This window comes from Schistocerca americana, chromosome 7, assembly GCF_021461395.2.
Source record: "Schistocerca americana isolate TAMUIC-IGC-003095 chromosome 7, iqSchAmer2.1, whole genome shotgun sequence".
Taxonomy (NCBI): domain Eukaryota; kingdom Metazoa; phylum Arthropoda; class Insecta; order Orthoptera; family Acrididae; genus Schistocerca; species Schistocerca americana.
This window is the reverse complement of record NC_060125.1, coordinates 567443503-567462746: the sequence shown is the minus strand read 5'-3', so window position 1 is coordinate 567462746 and position 19244 is coordinate 567443503. Positions and strand designations below refer to the sequence as shown.

The 19244-nt window shown below is 45.3% G+C and overlaps 1 protein-coding gene across 1 annotated transcript in view; it reads left to right on the top strand.

The window, feature by feature from the left end:
- The window catches only part of LOC124623091 (zinc finger protein basonuclin-2-like), a 140334-nt gene that overhangs the window by 48269 nt on the left and 72821 nt on the right, over window positions 1-19244 (top strand). The window contains exon 3 of the mRNA XM_047148883.1: window positions 16312-16414. Coding sequence (XP_047004839.1) covers window positions 16312-16414 — 103 coding nt within the window. The remainder of the gene's footprint in view (window positions 1-16311; window positions 16415-19244) is intronic.

The window sequence follows — 19244 nt, the reverse complement described above, 5'->3', positions numbered from 1 at the left end:
TTCATCTTCGATAATGTGAAACAAATCTCTTCTCTTGCAACCCCTTTGCTTTGCATATTTTAGAAGGAGGTAATATGGACCGAGTCCGCAGCTCCTGGTCTCGCGGTAGCGTTCTCGCTTCCCGAGCACGAGGACCAGGGTTCGATTCCTGGCGGGGTCAGGGATTTTTCCTGCCTCGAGATGACTGGGTGTTGTTGTGTCGTCTTCATCATTATCATTCATCCCCATTACGGTCGGAGGAAGGCAATCGCAAACCACCTCCCTAGGACCTTGCCTAGTAAGGGTCTCCCGCGTCGCTCCCCTACGCTCGGTAAAGAAGTATGGGACTCATCATCATCATCAATATGTACCTAAATGAGACAAGACTGTCTAGAAAATATGGTGCATAAAAGGGGTACGTTAAAAGTTGTGGGGGCTTGTTCAGTGGCATAGATGAAGAACTGCTCAGGGCTCTAAAGGTATGCATTTTAGAGCCCATGTTTAGTCGACTATTCTGCTTCGAATGATCGTTCGTGTCATATACCTGACTACGGACCTTTCCTCCTGGGGCACTCTGTATAATGATTGTAGTATCGGGAATGACACAAAGTACAGGTCGAGAAAGAGATCGAATTTTTCTGTGGATACACAAAAGCAATATTGTTTGTCTGGGATATTACTCCAGACCGCACCCGTAGTCAAATGATTAATGCCGCTGCTTTGAGTAGACCAACTGGTGGACGGGCGTGTCAGCACCACCAACTGAGGCGTCCAGTCGCGCAGCGAGAAGTTTGATTGTGGTCTGTCGATCACCTGGAATGAGAGCGTCCGAACGTTCCAACATTGCAGGGGTGACAGCTGTGTGCTGTCTGACGGCACGCGGGATATCGGACAGGTTTGTGCGGTCTTGTGGCGATGATGACAGACGCCTCGCCCAACGACTCACCGTGCTTTTGTTCACTGCCAGGTCTCCGTAGACATTCTGCATGCGCTTATGAACATCCGCGAAGTTCTGGTTTCTCTCCGAAAGAAACTCAGTGACAGCATCTGGTTGGACCGCACCTCCGTTACAGATTCCATTTTGAAGTATATGGAAAGCGCTGAACTTCATGAAACTATAGGTGCCAAAGCGGGAATATTTAACGACATCCCACAATACTTATTGAACGCCTCTGTAGTACCTTACCAATATATTCGGGAATCGTCCCTTGTTTGTAAGGCAAATGCTGAAACTAGAAATCCCCTCCCTGATGAACTGACATGGGAGTCCCTCTTGCCCACTCCCTCCCGGTAATTGACTGAAAAGAATCACAACGCTATAATGTCCTGAATATAAAACTTGGGTTAGACAATCGAACGTAAAGAAAAGGTATTCATATCTTCCAATTACAAGACATTCGGGCTATCCTGGCGAGTAGCGTGCTGCTCCTTCGTGTGCTTATCACGTGATGCGATACTTCCCTTTCCCGATCACGTGGAATGCGGATGTGTCAGTCATCGTACGTTTTCCTGCGAATATTCGGTGGCAAATCGCATGACTACTCAGCAAGCCGTATTCCAAGAAAGCTGCAGGATGAGCGTCAGTGAGTGCTGTCAGAGGTGAGCACCGTAAGCCGTGGACAAGTTCCCGAACGGCCAAGCGCATTACCATCTCACCATCCACTCGTCGGCAATGCAGTGTCTGTAGACAGGACGCTAAACTTAAATAAAACAGAGAGCGCTCAGCACGAAGCAGGTCCGCAGCTGCGCAGCGTGAAGTTACTGCTGAATGTTTCCCATGGAACAGTAGCTGCTGCGAATGGTTAGTCCTCTGCTGCGTCTCCTGGTACGTAATGGACTGAAATGTTGGCAGAACTCGGTCGCAGTGGTCGCGACGGGTCCGGAGCAGTTTGGTGCGTGTTTATCGTCCGTAATTCGCCGGTCATCAGGTATGCAGATGTGCCGCGGCCGCACGATCTGAATACCCACAAGGACACGGTGCGGGTAATGACGGCCTGTCAGCCGCGTCACAGCGCGCTCGCTAATGGCCGCCGCCGGAGTCCACGGCGCCGCAGACACTACAGTCAGTCGGTGGACACGGCGCTCCATCACTCAGGCTTCGCTCCCGCCTCTGTCGTGTGCTGCGTTCCGGAATTTCGTGACCAAGTCCATTCTCATCTCCTCCATTCTACTCAGCATTAACACCGCCACGAGTACTCTCTACTACAGTATTTACCACTGTGACCAACTCTGCTACCAGAAGTACTACCACCATCACCCCCAGTAGTACGACCAAGACCATCACCAATTTCACGACTACCTCGCTCACAATCGTCTTCTTCTTTGCGTTTGCCGTTTCTTCCACGGGATCGGAATTCTTATAACGATTGACGCAATGGGCAATTTTAGCGGCAGCTGATGACCCTTCCTAACACCCTCTTCCACCTTTACATCGCGACGGAATTTGGCACCCCATCTCTCTGCGTCCAGAGTAAATCTATGTTCGAGTGCGAGAACGTGTATTTGAGGCAGGTCGTGTGTACAACCCCGCTATTCACCTAGCTGAATGTTGGAATACACACAAAAGCCGCATTCAGGTGTACTCTTTCACCAGCCCGCGAGGTGGATTCGATACGGGGCAGGCTTGCCTCCCCATATTCCGGAAGCGGCGCCTTAACGCTTTCGGCTATCTTCGCGGGTTGATCTCGCTGACAGTCACTGTAATTATCACAATTAAAAACAGCAGTGCAGGGATTGCCTGCAGGCGACACTGCGACTGTTAAAATTAAGCTTTCAGACAGCCAAAAGCCGTACTCACTATTTTTTTACTGGCCTGTTGCCCTCAGTTTAACAAGAGCATCGTAATTACCAGCAAAGAGTTTTCGTGGCGGATGCGTGGGATAGCGTCGGATTACAACTCCAATTCGCCGATGTCTTTGTAATTCTGTCTGAGACGGCATAGAACTTGGAACAGCGGTTGAAATAAATCGGTAGTGCTCTGACATGAGGCTATAAGATGAATATCAACGAAAGTAAAACAAGGATAATGGTGACGGAATTACATTACAAAATAACACACTAAAAGTACCACACACGTTTTGGAATCCGAATTTTCAGGTACTCAAAGCAAAAATTACAGCGAAAATGATGAGAAACGCCAGACAGAAAGCTATGATTGTACAGAGTCAGAGGTCAGAAGTTTGTTGGCGCCACTGTCCACGCTACAGTATTCTGTGCAGGCCTCTGGGGAACTACTGCATTCTACATGTATTTGACACTGTTTACTGTTTTCAACACAAGGTCCTCGTCTGCAATTATTAACCGCAACCCTATCCTCCATACCCAAACTCCCATGCCTCAGGATTTGCCCTTTCAGCCGACTCCGGTTAATTCAGATGTGATAACAAATTTCTTTTCTCCCGATATCGATTCACTACTTTAGCATTCATTGTAGGACCCCTGAATTGAACCTTCATCACCACTGTTCTCAAGCATTTCTTCTCCAGTGTTATTATATAGCGTAGTGTTTGAAAAGCTTTTATTTTCTTCTTGTCTTTACTGTTTACCATCCACGTCTCACTTTCGTACAAGGCTACATTTCTGAGAAATACCTTCAAAAACCTTCCTAACATTGAGATTTTTATGAGTTTAAAATTTTTTTCAGGAATGGTTTTCTTGCTATTTCCAATCTCCATTTCTATCTTCTGTTGACAGCACGTACGTGGCTGAGGTCGTTTCGCATCCAGTTCAGCTGGCCGTGCTTAGCTCGTAAATCACATCGAACTTCATCTCGATGACTGGTTTAATTGTAGTGCTTTCATAGTCAGTCGTAACTCTAAGCAATTGCCTGCAATTAGTGTTCCAAAATTCCTAGACAAGACTACTTAATGCATGACATTACCATCTTAGTTATACCCTTTAAAGGGCTACGACATTACTATAACTGCCTTACTGGCTACTGCAAGTTTATGTATCAAGTAAATTAATATCAACAGCTGAACACGTATTATGCTCCGGTAAAAAGTTTTGATTTTTATAGCCCGCCATTAATTACATTCAGACAGAACAACACTGTGTTCCATCAATTTGTAGGTGGTTGTACTACAACTTCAGGCACTGTTCGTGATTTTAACAATTGCCAACACTTTGTGTGCGTTCCAAGTCGAACCAAATGCCATTCCTTACACACACACACACACACACACACACACACACACACACACACACACACACACACACACTTGATGATGGGTCACATGTTCAAACAAATCGCCAGTAACTTCAATTTTGCATCTTATTCTGGTCCAGTGTGTTTTTACAGAGCCTATTCTTGTGCAACACGTTGCGCACGTTGCGTTCAAAAATATTTTGAACGAGAAGTTGGGTCTAAAAGTTATGTTCTGTAAACTTACTCGTCGTACTTTCTACTTCTCTTATTATGTTTCTGCCTTTGTTTTATTACTTCTAGAGTTCTTTTTTTTTTCTCTATCGCCCTCAGCGAGTCATTCGTTTCTAATTCAGACCATAGACATCTAACAGAGAACGAAATGAACGAGTGAAGGACTAGGAAGGTTACTAAATTGTATGAGATTCGCTGATACCGTAACGTCTGATCTCATACTAAACTACATTATTTTCCATATTACTTTAAGAGGCTTCTAAATGTTTTCGAAAATCGGTGCTTTGACGCAATAGCTGTATGTCACTTTACTGAAACAGTCAGTTTCGTCAAACAACACACCATCCTCAGATATAAAAAAAAAAAATCGACGTTAATTGGAAGACGTGCATTCAATTACGATACTTTGTATTTTAGTCAGGCCATGTGCTTCTCCTGTCAACGTATTTTCTTATGTCTGCATCATTTGTTGTTCTGCATTCTGTAATTTTGATGCAGATAATTGAGTAATTAATGTATAATAGTGATCGCAGATGCTCGTACAAATACAAATGATCGTGACTGGACGCTCGTTGTGGAGTTAACACCATTTTTTTGTGGGTTGTTTCACTGAAACTAGTTGGTAACGAAGTAGCTCACAGCTATTGCGACAAAAATTGATTTTTCAAAAATTAATTTTGTCTGCGTTCGATCTGTGGGGGAAATGCTGCAAGGAAACAAGGTTTAGACTCGAGTTGTGAAGTGAGTACTCAGAAAGGTGGGTGGGGGACCAGGGGAGGCACAATAGGGAAGAGTGAAGGAGTCGTGCTCGTTTGTCTCGCCAGCACAGAGGACTGACCGCGACGAAAAAGGATCACCGTAGAAAAGGAGTCGTGCTCGTTGTCGTCAACAATGACAATTGACCGCAGGAACAATGAGGCTCTCAGCAAAGTGAGGCGGGTTTTTGTTGCAGCAGCGAATGAGTGGCGACAGTTGTCCCGGCGGAGGGGCAAGGGGAAAAAAGCGGAAAAGCGCAGCTGGTGCCGTTAGGTGTGGCTCGGTTAGCGTGTCCCCTGTCCGGCGGTCCGCTGAGGCTGCAGATGTGGAAGGAGCGCTGGATCGCGCTGAGTGTCTGTGAGGGAACGGACGGCAGGGGCCGAGTATTCGCTGGTGGCCGGCGCCAGTGGATCATCGCGTGGCTTGCTGCAGGCGGTGCTCACGCAAAATTCGCACAGGGCGAGAAAGGGTAGCTACAGGGGTCGAATAGATGTGCCTCCGCCACATGCCATCCTTTCGACCTCTCACTATGTTTATACAGAGCAGCTAGGTGGTCCTAAATACGGAAACAGTTATCACCTGGCATTGTCAAGAGGGAGAGAAGTGACCTCAAATACACGTTCACATAAATTTTGTTCAAAAAAGTATTTAAAAATTTTAATTATCCAGACCAGAATCAGCTAACAGTAAATAAATAACTAGTTTCGGCTGAAAAAAAGTCAACCATCTACAGATTCAGTTTTCTTGAGAAATTAGTGTAACCTTACGTGGAACGGATGAAATACAGCATCTGAATAGCAGGAAGCGTTCCAATAAAAAATTAGTGAATGAACATTTGTGTACCACAGCGGAATCTCATGAAATAACATTTGTTCTTCTGTTGATATGGTTTTTTTTTATCCTAGAGAACCCATGTCTACAAGACACTAGTAGAAGTCGGACGGAAAATTTTTCATGTGGCTCTCTAACACGGTTTTGAGTATAGGGGCCGTGTCATCTCAACTCACTTGCAGTAGTTCGTAAGGCAGTTCTAGTAACGTCGTAGCCCTTTACAAGTCAGGATTACGGTATAACTAAGATGGTAATGTCATGCATTAAGCAGTCTTGTCTAGGAATATAGGAACACTAATTGGAGGGAATTGCTTGCAATTACGACTGACTATGAAAGCACTACAATGAAACCAATCGCCAAGATAAAGTTCGATGTGATTTATGAGCTAAGTACGGCCAACTGAACTGGATGCGAAACGACCTCAGCTTCGTACGTGCTGTCAACAGATGATAGAAATGGAGATTGAAAATAGCAAGAAAACCTTAGAGGAAAATCATATCCGCCGTATCAGTTGTGGAGTGGTACACTTCTATTGTCAACAAATGGTGGGGAAGAGAAAAGCAGTATAATGAACCAGTCGCACGTACAAACAGCACAACAACAGAAAATACAAAAGTGAAGTCTCTTGTGTAAATGCCGGCCGGAGTGACCGTGCGGTTCTAGGCGCTACAGTCTGGAGCCGGGCGACTGCTACGGTCGCAGGTTCGAATCCTGCCTCGGGCATGGATGTGCGTGATGTCCTTAGGTTAGTTAGGTTTAATTAGTTCTAAGTTCTAGGCGACTGATGACCCCAGAAGTTAAGTCGCATAGTGCTCAGAGCCATTTGAACCATCTTGTGTAAAAGGGTAAGACATCACGAAACATACCCAGAGTTGCGAATACTTTGGAGTATAGTAACACACGCTAACAACAATGAAATTATAGTAAAATATTAATCGATCCACATTCCAGACCGCAGATTATCTAATTCTAGGGAATAGCGTCTAACAGGAGTGCTGCTGTAGAGAAGTATGCAGAAAGACATCGAGACACACTTTAAGCCATATTGAAGGAACGCCAACACAACAACTGTGTTCATATCCACAACCAGACGTCTTTCAGTCCCATCTATGAACAAATGTTCGGGTCTCAGAAAATAGACGTTTCCGAAGCCCTATCTGTTGGCATTTTTTTTTCTCAGAATATTAGTCAGTAATTTTTAATACCTGGTAGATCATCGGTGCATAGCCCAATGAAACTTGAAACGTGTTTAGTTGGCAGTGCCATAATAATTGGGGCCAACTGTTATAGATATCATCTAATGAAGTCTGCATTACACGCCGTCGCAGCCGAGGTCGCTAACGCACGCCTCATAGGTAAGCCAGTTCGAATCCCAGCGGTGGAAAATTTTTACTGCCAGTATTTGGCCGCCAAGAGAAGAACAGGTGGTGACATGAAGTTCACAATCATCACTTTGTGTGGCATTCTCCCGGACTGAGTTCCTAAACTGTCCGTAGTGTCTCGTGAGGTGCAGGCATGTGATGCTGATGTTGGTACTTAGTCCGTCGGCAGCCCCCTCGATGCTGCTGGAGAGCAGAAAGCTATGTAGTGGCACAGAGTTCTAATCTCTCCCTTTCCTTCACCATTAACAACACGAACACAACACTGCCCTCTATAAATTCTTGACGCAGTCATTCACACTTCAGTCTTCACAACAGGTCGCAGGAAGCCAATGGCAAACCACCTCCACTGGGACCTTGCCCAGAACGACAATGGAGGATATCAGCATGTTCTCCGCTACGCTCTTCCACCGAGTATGAGAGTACATTAAGTTTTGAAATTATGTGTTCGTTCTTGTTGCACCCTTGGTGTACGTCGACGATAGAGTCGTAACAAGTGACCGTACACAAATATACACTCCTGGAAATTGAAATAAGAACACCGTGAATTCATTGTCCCAGGAAGGGGAAACTTTATTGACACATTCCTGGGGTCAGATACATCACATGATCACACTGACAGAACCACAGGCACATAGACACAGGCAACAGAGCATGCACAATGTCGGCACTAGTACAGTGTATATCCACCTTTCGCAGCAATGCAGGCTGCTATTCTCCCATGGAGACGATCGTAGAGATGCTGGATGTAGTCCTGTGGAACGGCTTGCCATGCCATTTCCACCTGGCGCCTCAGTTGGACCAGTGTTCGTTCTGGACGTGCAGACCGCGTGAGACGACGCTTCATCCAGTCCCAAACATGCTCAATGGGGGACAGATCCGGAGATCTTGCTGGCCAGGGTAGTTGACGTACACCTTCTAGAGCACGTTGGGTGGCACGGGATACATGCGGACGTGCATTGTCCTGTTGGAACAGCAAGTTCCCTTGCCGGTCTAGGAATGGTAGAACGATGGGTTCGATGACGGTTTGGATGTACCGTGCACTATTCAGTGTCCCCTCGACGATCACCAGTGGTGTACGGCCAGTGTAGGAGATCGCTCCCCACACCATGATGCCGGGTGTTGGCCCTGTGTGCCTCGGTCGTATGCAGTCCTGATTGTGGCGCTCACCTGCACGGCGCCAAACACGCATACGACCATCATTGGCACCAAGGCAGAAGCGACTCTCATCGCTGAAGACGACACGTCTCCATTCGTCCCTCCATTCACGCCTGTCGCGACACCACTGGAGGCGGGCTGCACGATGTTGGGGCGTGAGCGGAAGACGGCCTAACGGTGTGCGGGACCGTAGCCCAGCTTCATGGAGACGGTTGCGAATGGTCCTCGCCGATACCCCAGGAGCAACAGTGTCCCTAATTTGCTGGGAAGTGGCGATGCGGTCCCCTACGGCACTGCGTAGGATCCTACGGTCTTGGCGTGCATCCGTGCGTCGCTGTGGTCCGGTCCCAGGTCGACGGGCACGTGCACCTTCCGCCGACCACTGGCGACAACATCGATGTACTGTGGAGACCTCACGCCCCACGTGTTGAGCAATTCGGCGGTACGTCCACCCGGCCTCCCGCATGCCCACTATACGCCCTCGCTCAAAGTCCGTCAACTGCACATACGGTTCACGTCCACGCTGTCGCAGCATGCTACCAGTGTTAAAGACTGCGATGGAGCTCCGTATGCCACGGCAAACTGGCTGACACTGACGGCGGCGGTGCACAAATGCTGCGCAGCTAGCGCCATTCGACGGCCAACACCGCGGTTCCTGGTGTGTCCGCTGTGCCGTGCGTGTGATCATTGCTTGTACAGCCCTCTCGCAGTGTCCGGAGCAAGTATGGTGGGTCTGACACACCGGTGTCAATGTGTTCTTTTTTCCATTTCCAGGAGTGTACATACTGTGCCTTCACATGTACCCGCTATGAGCTCGTTAGGCAGTTCACGACCTGTAAACAGGAGTGATACCTGCAGACCTGCGATAATACCCGGACGGACGCATTATAACGCTGGAACCGGAACTGCCGGATCGTAAAGTGGCTGGACGATCTCTTTAGGGCCTGGGCGCGCCGCCGCCTTGAACCTCACATGTGTGTCCTTGACCCGAACGTTCGCGTGCCCTGCTCTGGATGGCGGGGCCGTCTGCGCGGCTCTGGAGGACGAGTCGCCGCGGCACGACGTCGCCAGCGATCAATCCGCACAGCCCGTGCCAGGGCGCGACAACGGGACATCCCCCCCCCCCCCCCTTCCTCTCTACCCACCTGACACTTGTTCCAGTGAAAAATCGTTGTCGGCGCGACTACAAAGGACGGCGCCCAGGCCACGCCGCACCTTGCCTCCCTTCACGTAGTCCTTGACACGACACGGTGCGGACCCGCCTCTGCAGTTGATGGAGGTGATTCCCTTGTCGCCCTTCCTGCCGCCTGCCTCACAGACTGTTTTCTGACATATCGTAAAATAGCATCAACACGCCACCATAAATTTAATCGTACTGAAGACTGACAGCCCTTCGTTCGGTGCAGGACGTACCGGTGTAGTACACACCAATAACCTCTTACCTCCGATTCCTTAAAGAATCCAACTCCGATGTATAAAACAGATTAAGATGCCTGATTGCTTTACAACTGAGTTAATATGTTAAATGTTTGACGTTAAGCACGTAAACGGTTATCGGCTGGTGAATGGTTATTTGGAAGGTGATTTGCAAACAGGAACTGGGGGCAATTAGTCAATGTGGAACTCTGCAGCCTAGCGTAAGTTCCGTGTGTCACAAAATTTTTCTGGGTCACCATCCAGTTTCATTAAAATTGGGAAAATCTAATTTTTTTTCAAATTTGGGATGTTGTCCCTATGGTCATCACCAGAAGTGTTGTAATTACGTTTTGAAAGGATTTTATTGGAAAGTAATACTTTCTCTCTCCCTTTCTCTTTTCCAAAAACGCACACGCAAACAGATTTTCCATGTCCATCAGCATCCACATCCCACAAGCCACCTTACTTGTTCTCTATTACTTTACCCCTCACCTGTTTCATTCACGAATGGTGCGCGGGGAGATAATTGTCTGTAAGCTTCTGGTCTAAACTATATACATTTGCCTTTGTGATCCAAAAAAAAAAAAAAAAAAAAAAAAATGGCTCTGAGCACTATGGGACTCAACATTTGAGGTCATCAGTCCCCTAGAACTTAGAACTAATTAAACCTAACTAACCTAAGGACACCACACACATCCATGCCCGAGGCAGGATTCGAACATGCGACCGTAACGGTCGCGCGGTTCCAGACTGAAGCGCCTAGAACCGCATGGCCACTGCGGCCGGCTTTGTGATCCTTTCACGAGATGTACGTGGCCAGTTCGAAACGTTCCGAGACTGAATTAGCAAAACTAGAGAGAAGATAAGATGGTAGTTCCAGTCCTTCTACATCTACACCTGCATCTACACGATTATTCTGAAATTCACAATTAAGTGCCTTGCACAGGATTCACCGAACCTCATTCAAGCTATTTCTTTACCGTTCCACTCTCCAACGGCGCGAGGGGGAAACGAGCACTTACATATTTCTGTGTCAGTTCTAATTTCAATTATTTTATCGTGATGATCATTTCTCCTCATTTAGGTGGGCACCAACAGAACATTTTTACAATCGGAGGAGAAAGTTGTGATTGAAATATCACTAGATGATACTGCCGCAACCAAAAACGCCTTTGTTTTAATGATTACCACTCCAATTCACGTATCATGTCCGTGGCACACTCTGCCTTATTTCGTGATATTACAGAACGAGTTGCCCTTCTTTGGAATGTTTCTGTGTCCTCAGCTAGTCCCATCTGATGCGGATCCCAAAGCCCACAGCATTGCTCCAGAAGAGGACGGGCAAGCATCGTGCAAGCAGTCTCTTTCGTAAGTGTAGCTAGATGTTCTACATAGTCTCCCCACACGACTACAACGCACAGAACCATAATGTAACCATCTGAATCTTTCGCAAAAGCCTTTCTTTGGGATGTTATTCTACTCGTGCGCCATATTCGCATCATCTTTGGCTTTGGCGAACCAGAGACCGTTTCTGCATTTGGTCGTTTTCTGTTAGGTGCGCATTCATAACACCAAGTCCCGTCACCCGTCATAATTTTTTCCGGAAAAGAACTGTCTGCATTTTCCATTTCAATCAAATCGTGTCAAGGGTCTACTCGTCGTTATTGTTCGGAAGTCAAGGTATGCGGGACCAACTTTACACACACGTTTCTCTGTCAGAACATTTTGAAGAATGTGTTGAACCTTCATTTAGAAATGTTCAGTTCGTTGCTCAATTGCGACTTCTGACACAACAACGGTGACAATTATCACCGTATGTCCAAGATTGACTGGTCGAATACACGTCTGTTGTTTACAGTTGTTGCTTCAAGCTACCAAAGTAGGTTTTCCACGGACGGTGTATGTTAGCTTAGTATACATGGAACATACGTTCTAGGACTTTTAACAGTAAACCTTTCCGTGACTCTCAACGTCTCTCTTGTAGTGTATGCCAATGGAGTTTTTTTAGCATCTCGAAAAGCGTCTAGTCCCAACGCTACGAAACAAAAATTTAAATTTTTGACATAATTAACCTTTGGCGTCATGGTAAGCTACGAATACAAAAAAAAAAATTGGCAAGGTGTTGGCACTTTGGAGTATAAACATAAAATTGTTTTTACGAAATTAGTCTTTATTTTCGTAGTACGCAACGAATACGATATGAAATTCACAAACGGTAAACAGTTAGTTGTTTTAAGCAAGTGGTTTCGCTCTGGAACCCTTGGAATTTATACTTTTGAACCACGCATCATTTCGTGCGATATACTTGAAGGGAATTCACATTTTTCCTAGACCAAATCCCACATCTAGAGACTTTTGTGAACTCGTAACTCCTAAAACGTATTATAGTTCTAAATAACAAGCAAAAATGGGCCTAAATTTAACAAATTTTGTACCACATCTACGTACTGTCCCAGTGATTTCAGTTTGAAACTACTCGTAAAAGCAATAGTACAAACACAAGTTTACGTTACAATTGATTTACGTATATTTACTTTCACTGCTTTTACAGATCAACGGCCTTGCCACGTTAGTAGCTCCGGTTGCCACCCAATCACCGAAGTTAAACAACTTTCGACCCGGATAATACATAGATGGGTGACCGTCGAGGAAAGGTGCCGTTGGTTTTCGGGACACGCAAGTTGCCGAAGAGGCGTCCAATTAAAAGACCTATACCAGGCCGTTTTGCCACACGACTGCTTTCACTGTCAATGATTTCGTCATTAGGTACACTACAAAAAAGAAAACGCATGTCAGAGTGTCCTAGAATGACGTAGCACCATCTTTGTGTCGATTGTAGGTTTGAATGCTACGAATGCTACAGTTAGCTGCATTCGTAGAAGTACCTCAGTGTGGCGAAAGAAATGTGTCCTGCTCTAGCATCGATGGTTTCACACGAAATGCATTGGCATTTAGGTTAAAAATTATTGATATGGTGGTTTAAAGCAGAAACCAATAAGGCTCAAATGGTTAAAGTACTCGAGACGAAACATGCAGCTCTTCTTTGGAGCTTCTCTATTTCGTCTGATAAGGATCACAGAGTGACGACCAGAACAGAAGAATCTGCCGAACGAGAGATTTGTGAGCCACCTCTTTTGTATATCAATCACATTTCCTTGAGATTGTTCCAATGAAACACATCGTGACACCCGTTTTTCATAGAACGAGTTTCATGTGATCGTTCCACTACAGTTCGCTCCAGGCGGACGTACCTAGATACATTGCGGCTGTTACAGTTTCCACCGACTTATCGCCAACAGAGTAATGGGGCAGAAATCGGTCTTTCAGCCAATTTATGCGCAATATGCTACACACGCAGGATCACAGTTAGTGAGTCATATGAAATAAAATCGTCGTAACTTCGGAACGGTTTGCAGCAGGACGTTCAAACTGCACGGTTGGCCACTGGGGATGATGGGAATTAGTATGATATGGTTTAGCGACGAAGCCCACTTTCATTTGGATGGGCTCGTCAGTAAGCAAAACTGGCGCATTTGGAGGCTGAGAATCCGCATTTCGCGATCGGGAAGTCTCTGCACCCTCAACGGGTGACTGTGTGGTATGTAATGTCCAGTCACGGAGTAATCGGAGCGATATTCCTTGAAGGGTTTCCTCACGGATCACTCCTTCTATTCTGTCGAGGAGTTCCTTGAGAAATGAAGCTGCTTCTCGTTGTATTGTTGACTGCGTTTACTTAAACTTATGGCTTGACTTTTTTCGGCTTCATAAACATTTTATTTTTATCTGTTATTACTTTTATGTTGTAGTTCCATGTACTGACACGTTCCATGACCTTGGAGATTTGCTCCTCAATTTGGACCTACGGAACTTGAAGTGCAAATAAAATAAAAATAAAACGACATCTAAATTCAAAGTGTCTTTTGAAGCACTATAAAAAGTCAAATGTTAGCTCTTAGGAGAGATTCTATGTAATAATAATTTGTGACGGTGAATAGTTGTGTGTCTCGTGCCGGACGAAGCTGAACTCAGTTGCCGTAACTTCACATTAAGCACATTTTATCTACCGATGTTAGGAGGCACATCACCTGTAGTGAGACCGTTGAAGGTTACGTTAAAGAACAGTGTACACCGTATGAATCAATAGACTGTAGGGGACGACACGCGAGGCAGCCGTAATAAAATGCACGACTGTTTCAAACGAAGCAATTTGGAATGACGACAGAGGAAACAGGAAATCTATTCCCGTCGCGGGTCGTATTTGAAATTCATTTACGAAGCCCCGGGCTTGTTAGGAGAAGATGCATCGTCAAACGGCGTATGCAAACAGCTACCGGTCTGGAATTACCGTCCGGACAGAGCTGAATAATTGTTTATAAATCAGGTGGGCCGGCCCGTGGGCCGAGGACCAGCGGCCATTATCTGTCCCCTTTAATGTGTGTGTGTGTGTGTGTGTGTGTGTGTGTGAGCGCCCCAGTTTCCGGGTCAGGCCGCTAGTGGGCGCTCTCCAGAGCCTTTTAGCGATAAGCCTCTCTGCCTGGCACGCTAATACCGACGGATTTACTCCAGCGCAGGCTGCCTCTGTGGGCGTCTCCTTAGTGTCGGCTGTGAGGCAAAACTTGGCCCCGAAAGATCAAACCTTTTTCACTACTGTCTGTACTTACATTACTGTCTTTTGCATGGTCGTCGCTTTCTTTTCGCCCACACCCATGATATTTAATAATTGTAACTACGTGGTACTAGCAAAAAATGAAAGAAAAACATCGTATTAGCCATTGACTGTAGAAATTATTTATTTTACAGCTGCAGTTTCGGCCTTTGAGCCATTTTCAGGCGGTACTGCAAAAGATTTTACTTCACCACATGTGAGACTTTAAAGTTCTCCGACATATGTACATGTCATCGTCAGAAAAAGTGAACAGTCCTATTTTTCCTTCAGCATATGTCAGGCTTTAAAATTCTCCGACATGTATACATTTTACCGTGAAAAATAGGATGTTTTACTTTTTCTGGCGATGACTTATATATATGTCGGAAAACCTTAAATTCTGACATGTGTCGAAACAAAGTCACTTGGAGTGCCACTTGAAAATGGCCCAAAAAGCCAGCCGCTGTGGACGAGCGGTTCTAGGCGCCTCAGTCCGAAACCGCGCTGCCGCTGCGGTCGCAGGTTCGAATCCTGCCTCGGGCATGGATGTGTTTGATGTCCTTAGGTTAGTTAGGTTTAAGTAGTTCTAAGTCTAGGGGACTCATGACCTCAGATGTTAAGTCCCATAGTGTTTAGAGCCATTTGAACCATTTTGGCCCAAAAGGCCGAAATTACAATTACGAAATAAATAATTTTTGCGATCAACGGCGAATATAATGTACTTTCAGATGACTATGAACACCGACCATGAGTGGTTAAAAATAACCCTTATTCTTCACCAACGCTACAAAACACTTAATATTACAAGGGAGAAAAATAAAAATTAAGAGAGTGTACTTTTTATCACTACCGTTATTCAGTTACCCGACTACTAGTTCTGTTGCCAGTACTATTATTTCTGTGACTACAATCGGTACACCTATTTCTGTTCTTTCATTACGGCCGCCCTTCCTTGCTGTATTACTGTGTGCAAACTACAGAGGGTTATTTCTGGATGCTGGATCAGCCCTTAGTCTAGGTCAACCGTTGTTGTCTGCTGGCTATTTGCACTAATGCAGCGGACAGTCTTGATGAATGTTTTCATTCACTGGTCGTCGAACTCAATTACCTTGTCTGCATCAGCACGAAATTTTGCCTTGTGATGATGGCAGCATGCTGGCGCATGACTGAATACCTCTTTAAGTCCTCCGTGGCTTGCACGGATACCGCGGGTGCAGTGCCAACCAAAACGCACCATATCGACTGGTTCCTCTGTGCTGCTTTGGGATCCGGTCTCCTGAATGCCGTACAGCCAATAGCCGCTGCATCTTCGTAAAGAGCACACTCCCACAACGTGTGCACAGACTAATTTTCTACAGATGCTTAGGATACGGGCCATGCCTGACCTAGTAACGTATCACACCGCTCGACGGGTGAATAAATGTCACTGTTAACCTGTCCCTGATGTTAGGGATAAATTCATATGTTCTGCTGCCTCTGTCCGAAGCCTCTCATTCATTATGCGATTGCTTAATGCGATAAGTGTCCTACTTTTTTTTTTACATATTTGCGCAGCTTCCAAATATTCTTCGCGCTCCAGCTTGATGGCCTTCCTTTAAGTAATACCGGACTCCTCCTCTTTACCTGATTTCCAAGCTCAACCGGAATATTCCTAGAATTCCTAAGAACTGTACCAGTAACCACAACTAGTCAGGTGAAAACGAAGGCTGTGTGCACTAAGGCAACATTAGAGCTGAAAACTAAAGATGTGTGGACGTGCTTGTTGCAGGCCATCCGGTGCACCGTGCCCAGCTGTTCCTGCGAGTGCTTCAGCCCTGGGAAGAGCAACGTCCGATACTGCGACGGCTGTAACCACAGCTGGGTGCCGCATGGTGAGTCTCCCTGCGGTCTTCAACGGACTGCAACCGCTGCATTCGCCCGGCACCTACTAAGCACTTCAGAAGAATTTGACAAACTGAATAACACATCGCGCTCCCATCTGCACCCGCTGCCTATGCAGTAAATGTCGTCGGCCTTCCAGATTCCGTGTTTCTACAGCAAATATGTATTTTGAATTGTTTACGGACATAGGTGAAGTTTACCGTGCAAGAAAGTTCCATTTTGCAACATGTTTGTCTAAAGTCCTTAAAAGGTTACACTTAATTCACTATAGTGCAATCTTCCCTCTGAGTCGCAAGTTCGGCCTCGTTCCTCACGAAGTGACCGCAACACGGCTCGCCTGCATCGGTAGCAGGCTGCAGTGGAAGATGTGGGCGAGATTGTCACTGATACGATACGCGAGTTGGGGTGGCAGTCACTGAAACAAAGGCGGTTTTCATCGCGGCGAGATCTATTTACGAAATTTCAATCACCAACTTTCTCTTCCGAATGCGAAAAAATTTTGTTGACACCCACCTACGTAGGGAGAAACGATCTTCATAATAAAACAAGAGAAATCAGAGCTCTAACGGAAAGATTTAGGTGTTCCTTTTTCCCACGCGCCATTCGAGAGTGGAGTGGTAGGGAAGTGGTATGAAAATGGTTCGATGAACCCTCTGCCAGCCACTTAAGTGTGAATTACGGAGTAACTATGTAGATGTAGATGTAGAAGATGGTAGGCATATGGGTATTCCTGCAGTACATGCTAAATTTTCCAAGAAGATAAGATTACGAAATTTCCCGTTGCCGGAAGACAAAAGATTGTGTTTCCGCTAGTTTTGATTGAACTTAGGTGTTTTATGACCTGAACAGACTCAGAAAGGACAAACTCTCGGATACACTTGTAATGTTTCAAGTCAAACACGATCCAAATGATAACGTTATAATACGTAGATTCATGCAAGAACGTAACTTTCTATATCTCCTGATTCAAGATGAACAGTTCCCTGGAGAGAAGAGAACCGTCGCCTTTGGCCTGCGACACTCTTCCACCTACACAAGTCGAGTTTCAGCATTGCCCACCAACGCAGCAATGATCCGGCCGTGTCGGTGGCAGCTTTCAATCAACCATTGTTCTTAGTCCTACACACCGAAGACCAGGCTGCGACGCACACACATTTCGGTGCCTACAGATGGTTTCGAACGTTCTACACTGGATATTATTCATCCACTGCACTCGACAGATGCTGCCTCTATCTAATAGTCGAACTAGGCTTCCATCTTGTGTGTTGAAATTTGAGGGTGCCAGAAAATACCAGCAAAATTCGTTTTATGTCTGTTAACTTTACTGGAACTTCTGGCTCCAGAGGACAATAACACAGAAGCGTTGCTCTTGGGAGCAAGCAAGTAACAGTGCGCTGCAGCTCCCCTTAGCATGGACACACTTGTCAATAACAATAGCTCACTGTGGTCAATAACTTAACTTAATTGCGTTCATTTAAAAGAGTGTTTCCAGACGGATATTCTAAACTACCACATGCAATCTGTTGCATATGTATTGTACGTATTGCGCATTAATTCTCATTTCTAATTTGTTTCTGAAACTATTTCATTTTGGGTATCGTGTCCAGATTGTTACTGTAGGCGTCTAGGCGCAAAATACGGTTGGCTCGAATGGAACCTCTGAATTTTTAGACGATAGTAGCCAACAGACTTCCAGCTCTGTCGCTGCTATACATTAAATCCTTTCATTCTCAAACTTTATTTATTTGCTTATGTTACAGTGTTCCTTTCAATCATAACGGTGGGGTCCTTGCGAAACTTTCACTCTTTTGTAGGTTAAAATAATGACAGTATTTGAAATAAGTATATTTTTTGGGATACGGATAGCTGTGGGAACGAAGAGAAAACATCTTTCAAGATGAACGGAACCACGTGAAATAATAATCACAGATTTATAATGTATTTTTGTATATGCTTTTCCATATGTCCAAAAATGTGGTTTGCATTCGCAACGTTTGTCCCGGATTGTAGCACGGGCGGAGATCAGAAATTGTCAGTAGGACCAAATAACATATAACTTTAACTCGACAAAAATTTCTAACTACAGTAAACACGTTGGGCCGTTGCAGCAATGGGTAAATCACAATTCAGGACGAGAATGAAAAATTCGTTTGTCGTTTCGGAAAGCATATTCGTTTAGAAAAGTCAGCTTGTATGACGGGAAGAGATAATGGACTACCAGGGAGGTAGCGGTTATGACAATGTTGTATGCAAATTATGCAGTTAAGAAGTACTTTGAAACAATTGAAATGACATTTGTGGAATATTTTAAAATAAAAGAGGCTTTCAACTATCATAGCTGAAAAGGCATGTAGGTGCCCAGCTTCTTAACTATATTTTACGAAGCTAATTTGTTGATCACGAATAAGAGACTCCCTTTTCGTATTGTCTTTCTAATGGTACCTCATTCACTACTGCACGATTAGCAAGTGCTGAGAAAAAGAGATGTCGACTTCAGAAATAATAAATAAGAGTATCTTCGCTGGTGTAGACTATACGGTCTACACTTTTTTTTAAATTTTCTCTTAATCGAATTGTAGTGCTGCCCACAAATTCAAACGCCCTCTAAACTTTTCACGCTAATTAAGTGCATAGGAGCACGGTCTCTTCTGAATGTACTTCCAATCGAAAAGCAGTTCTGGGAGCTAGACTCCAAGCCTCCGGTTAATCATGTCCGTTGTGTTTTTGTGTTGATATTTCTTTCTCTCTAACTGAGAAGTGAAATACCAATTTTCGTAGGTTTAGTTTTTTTTAATGTAACTCCTTAAGAGTGGAATTACG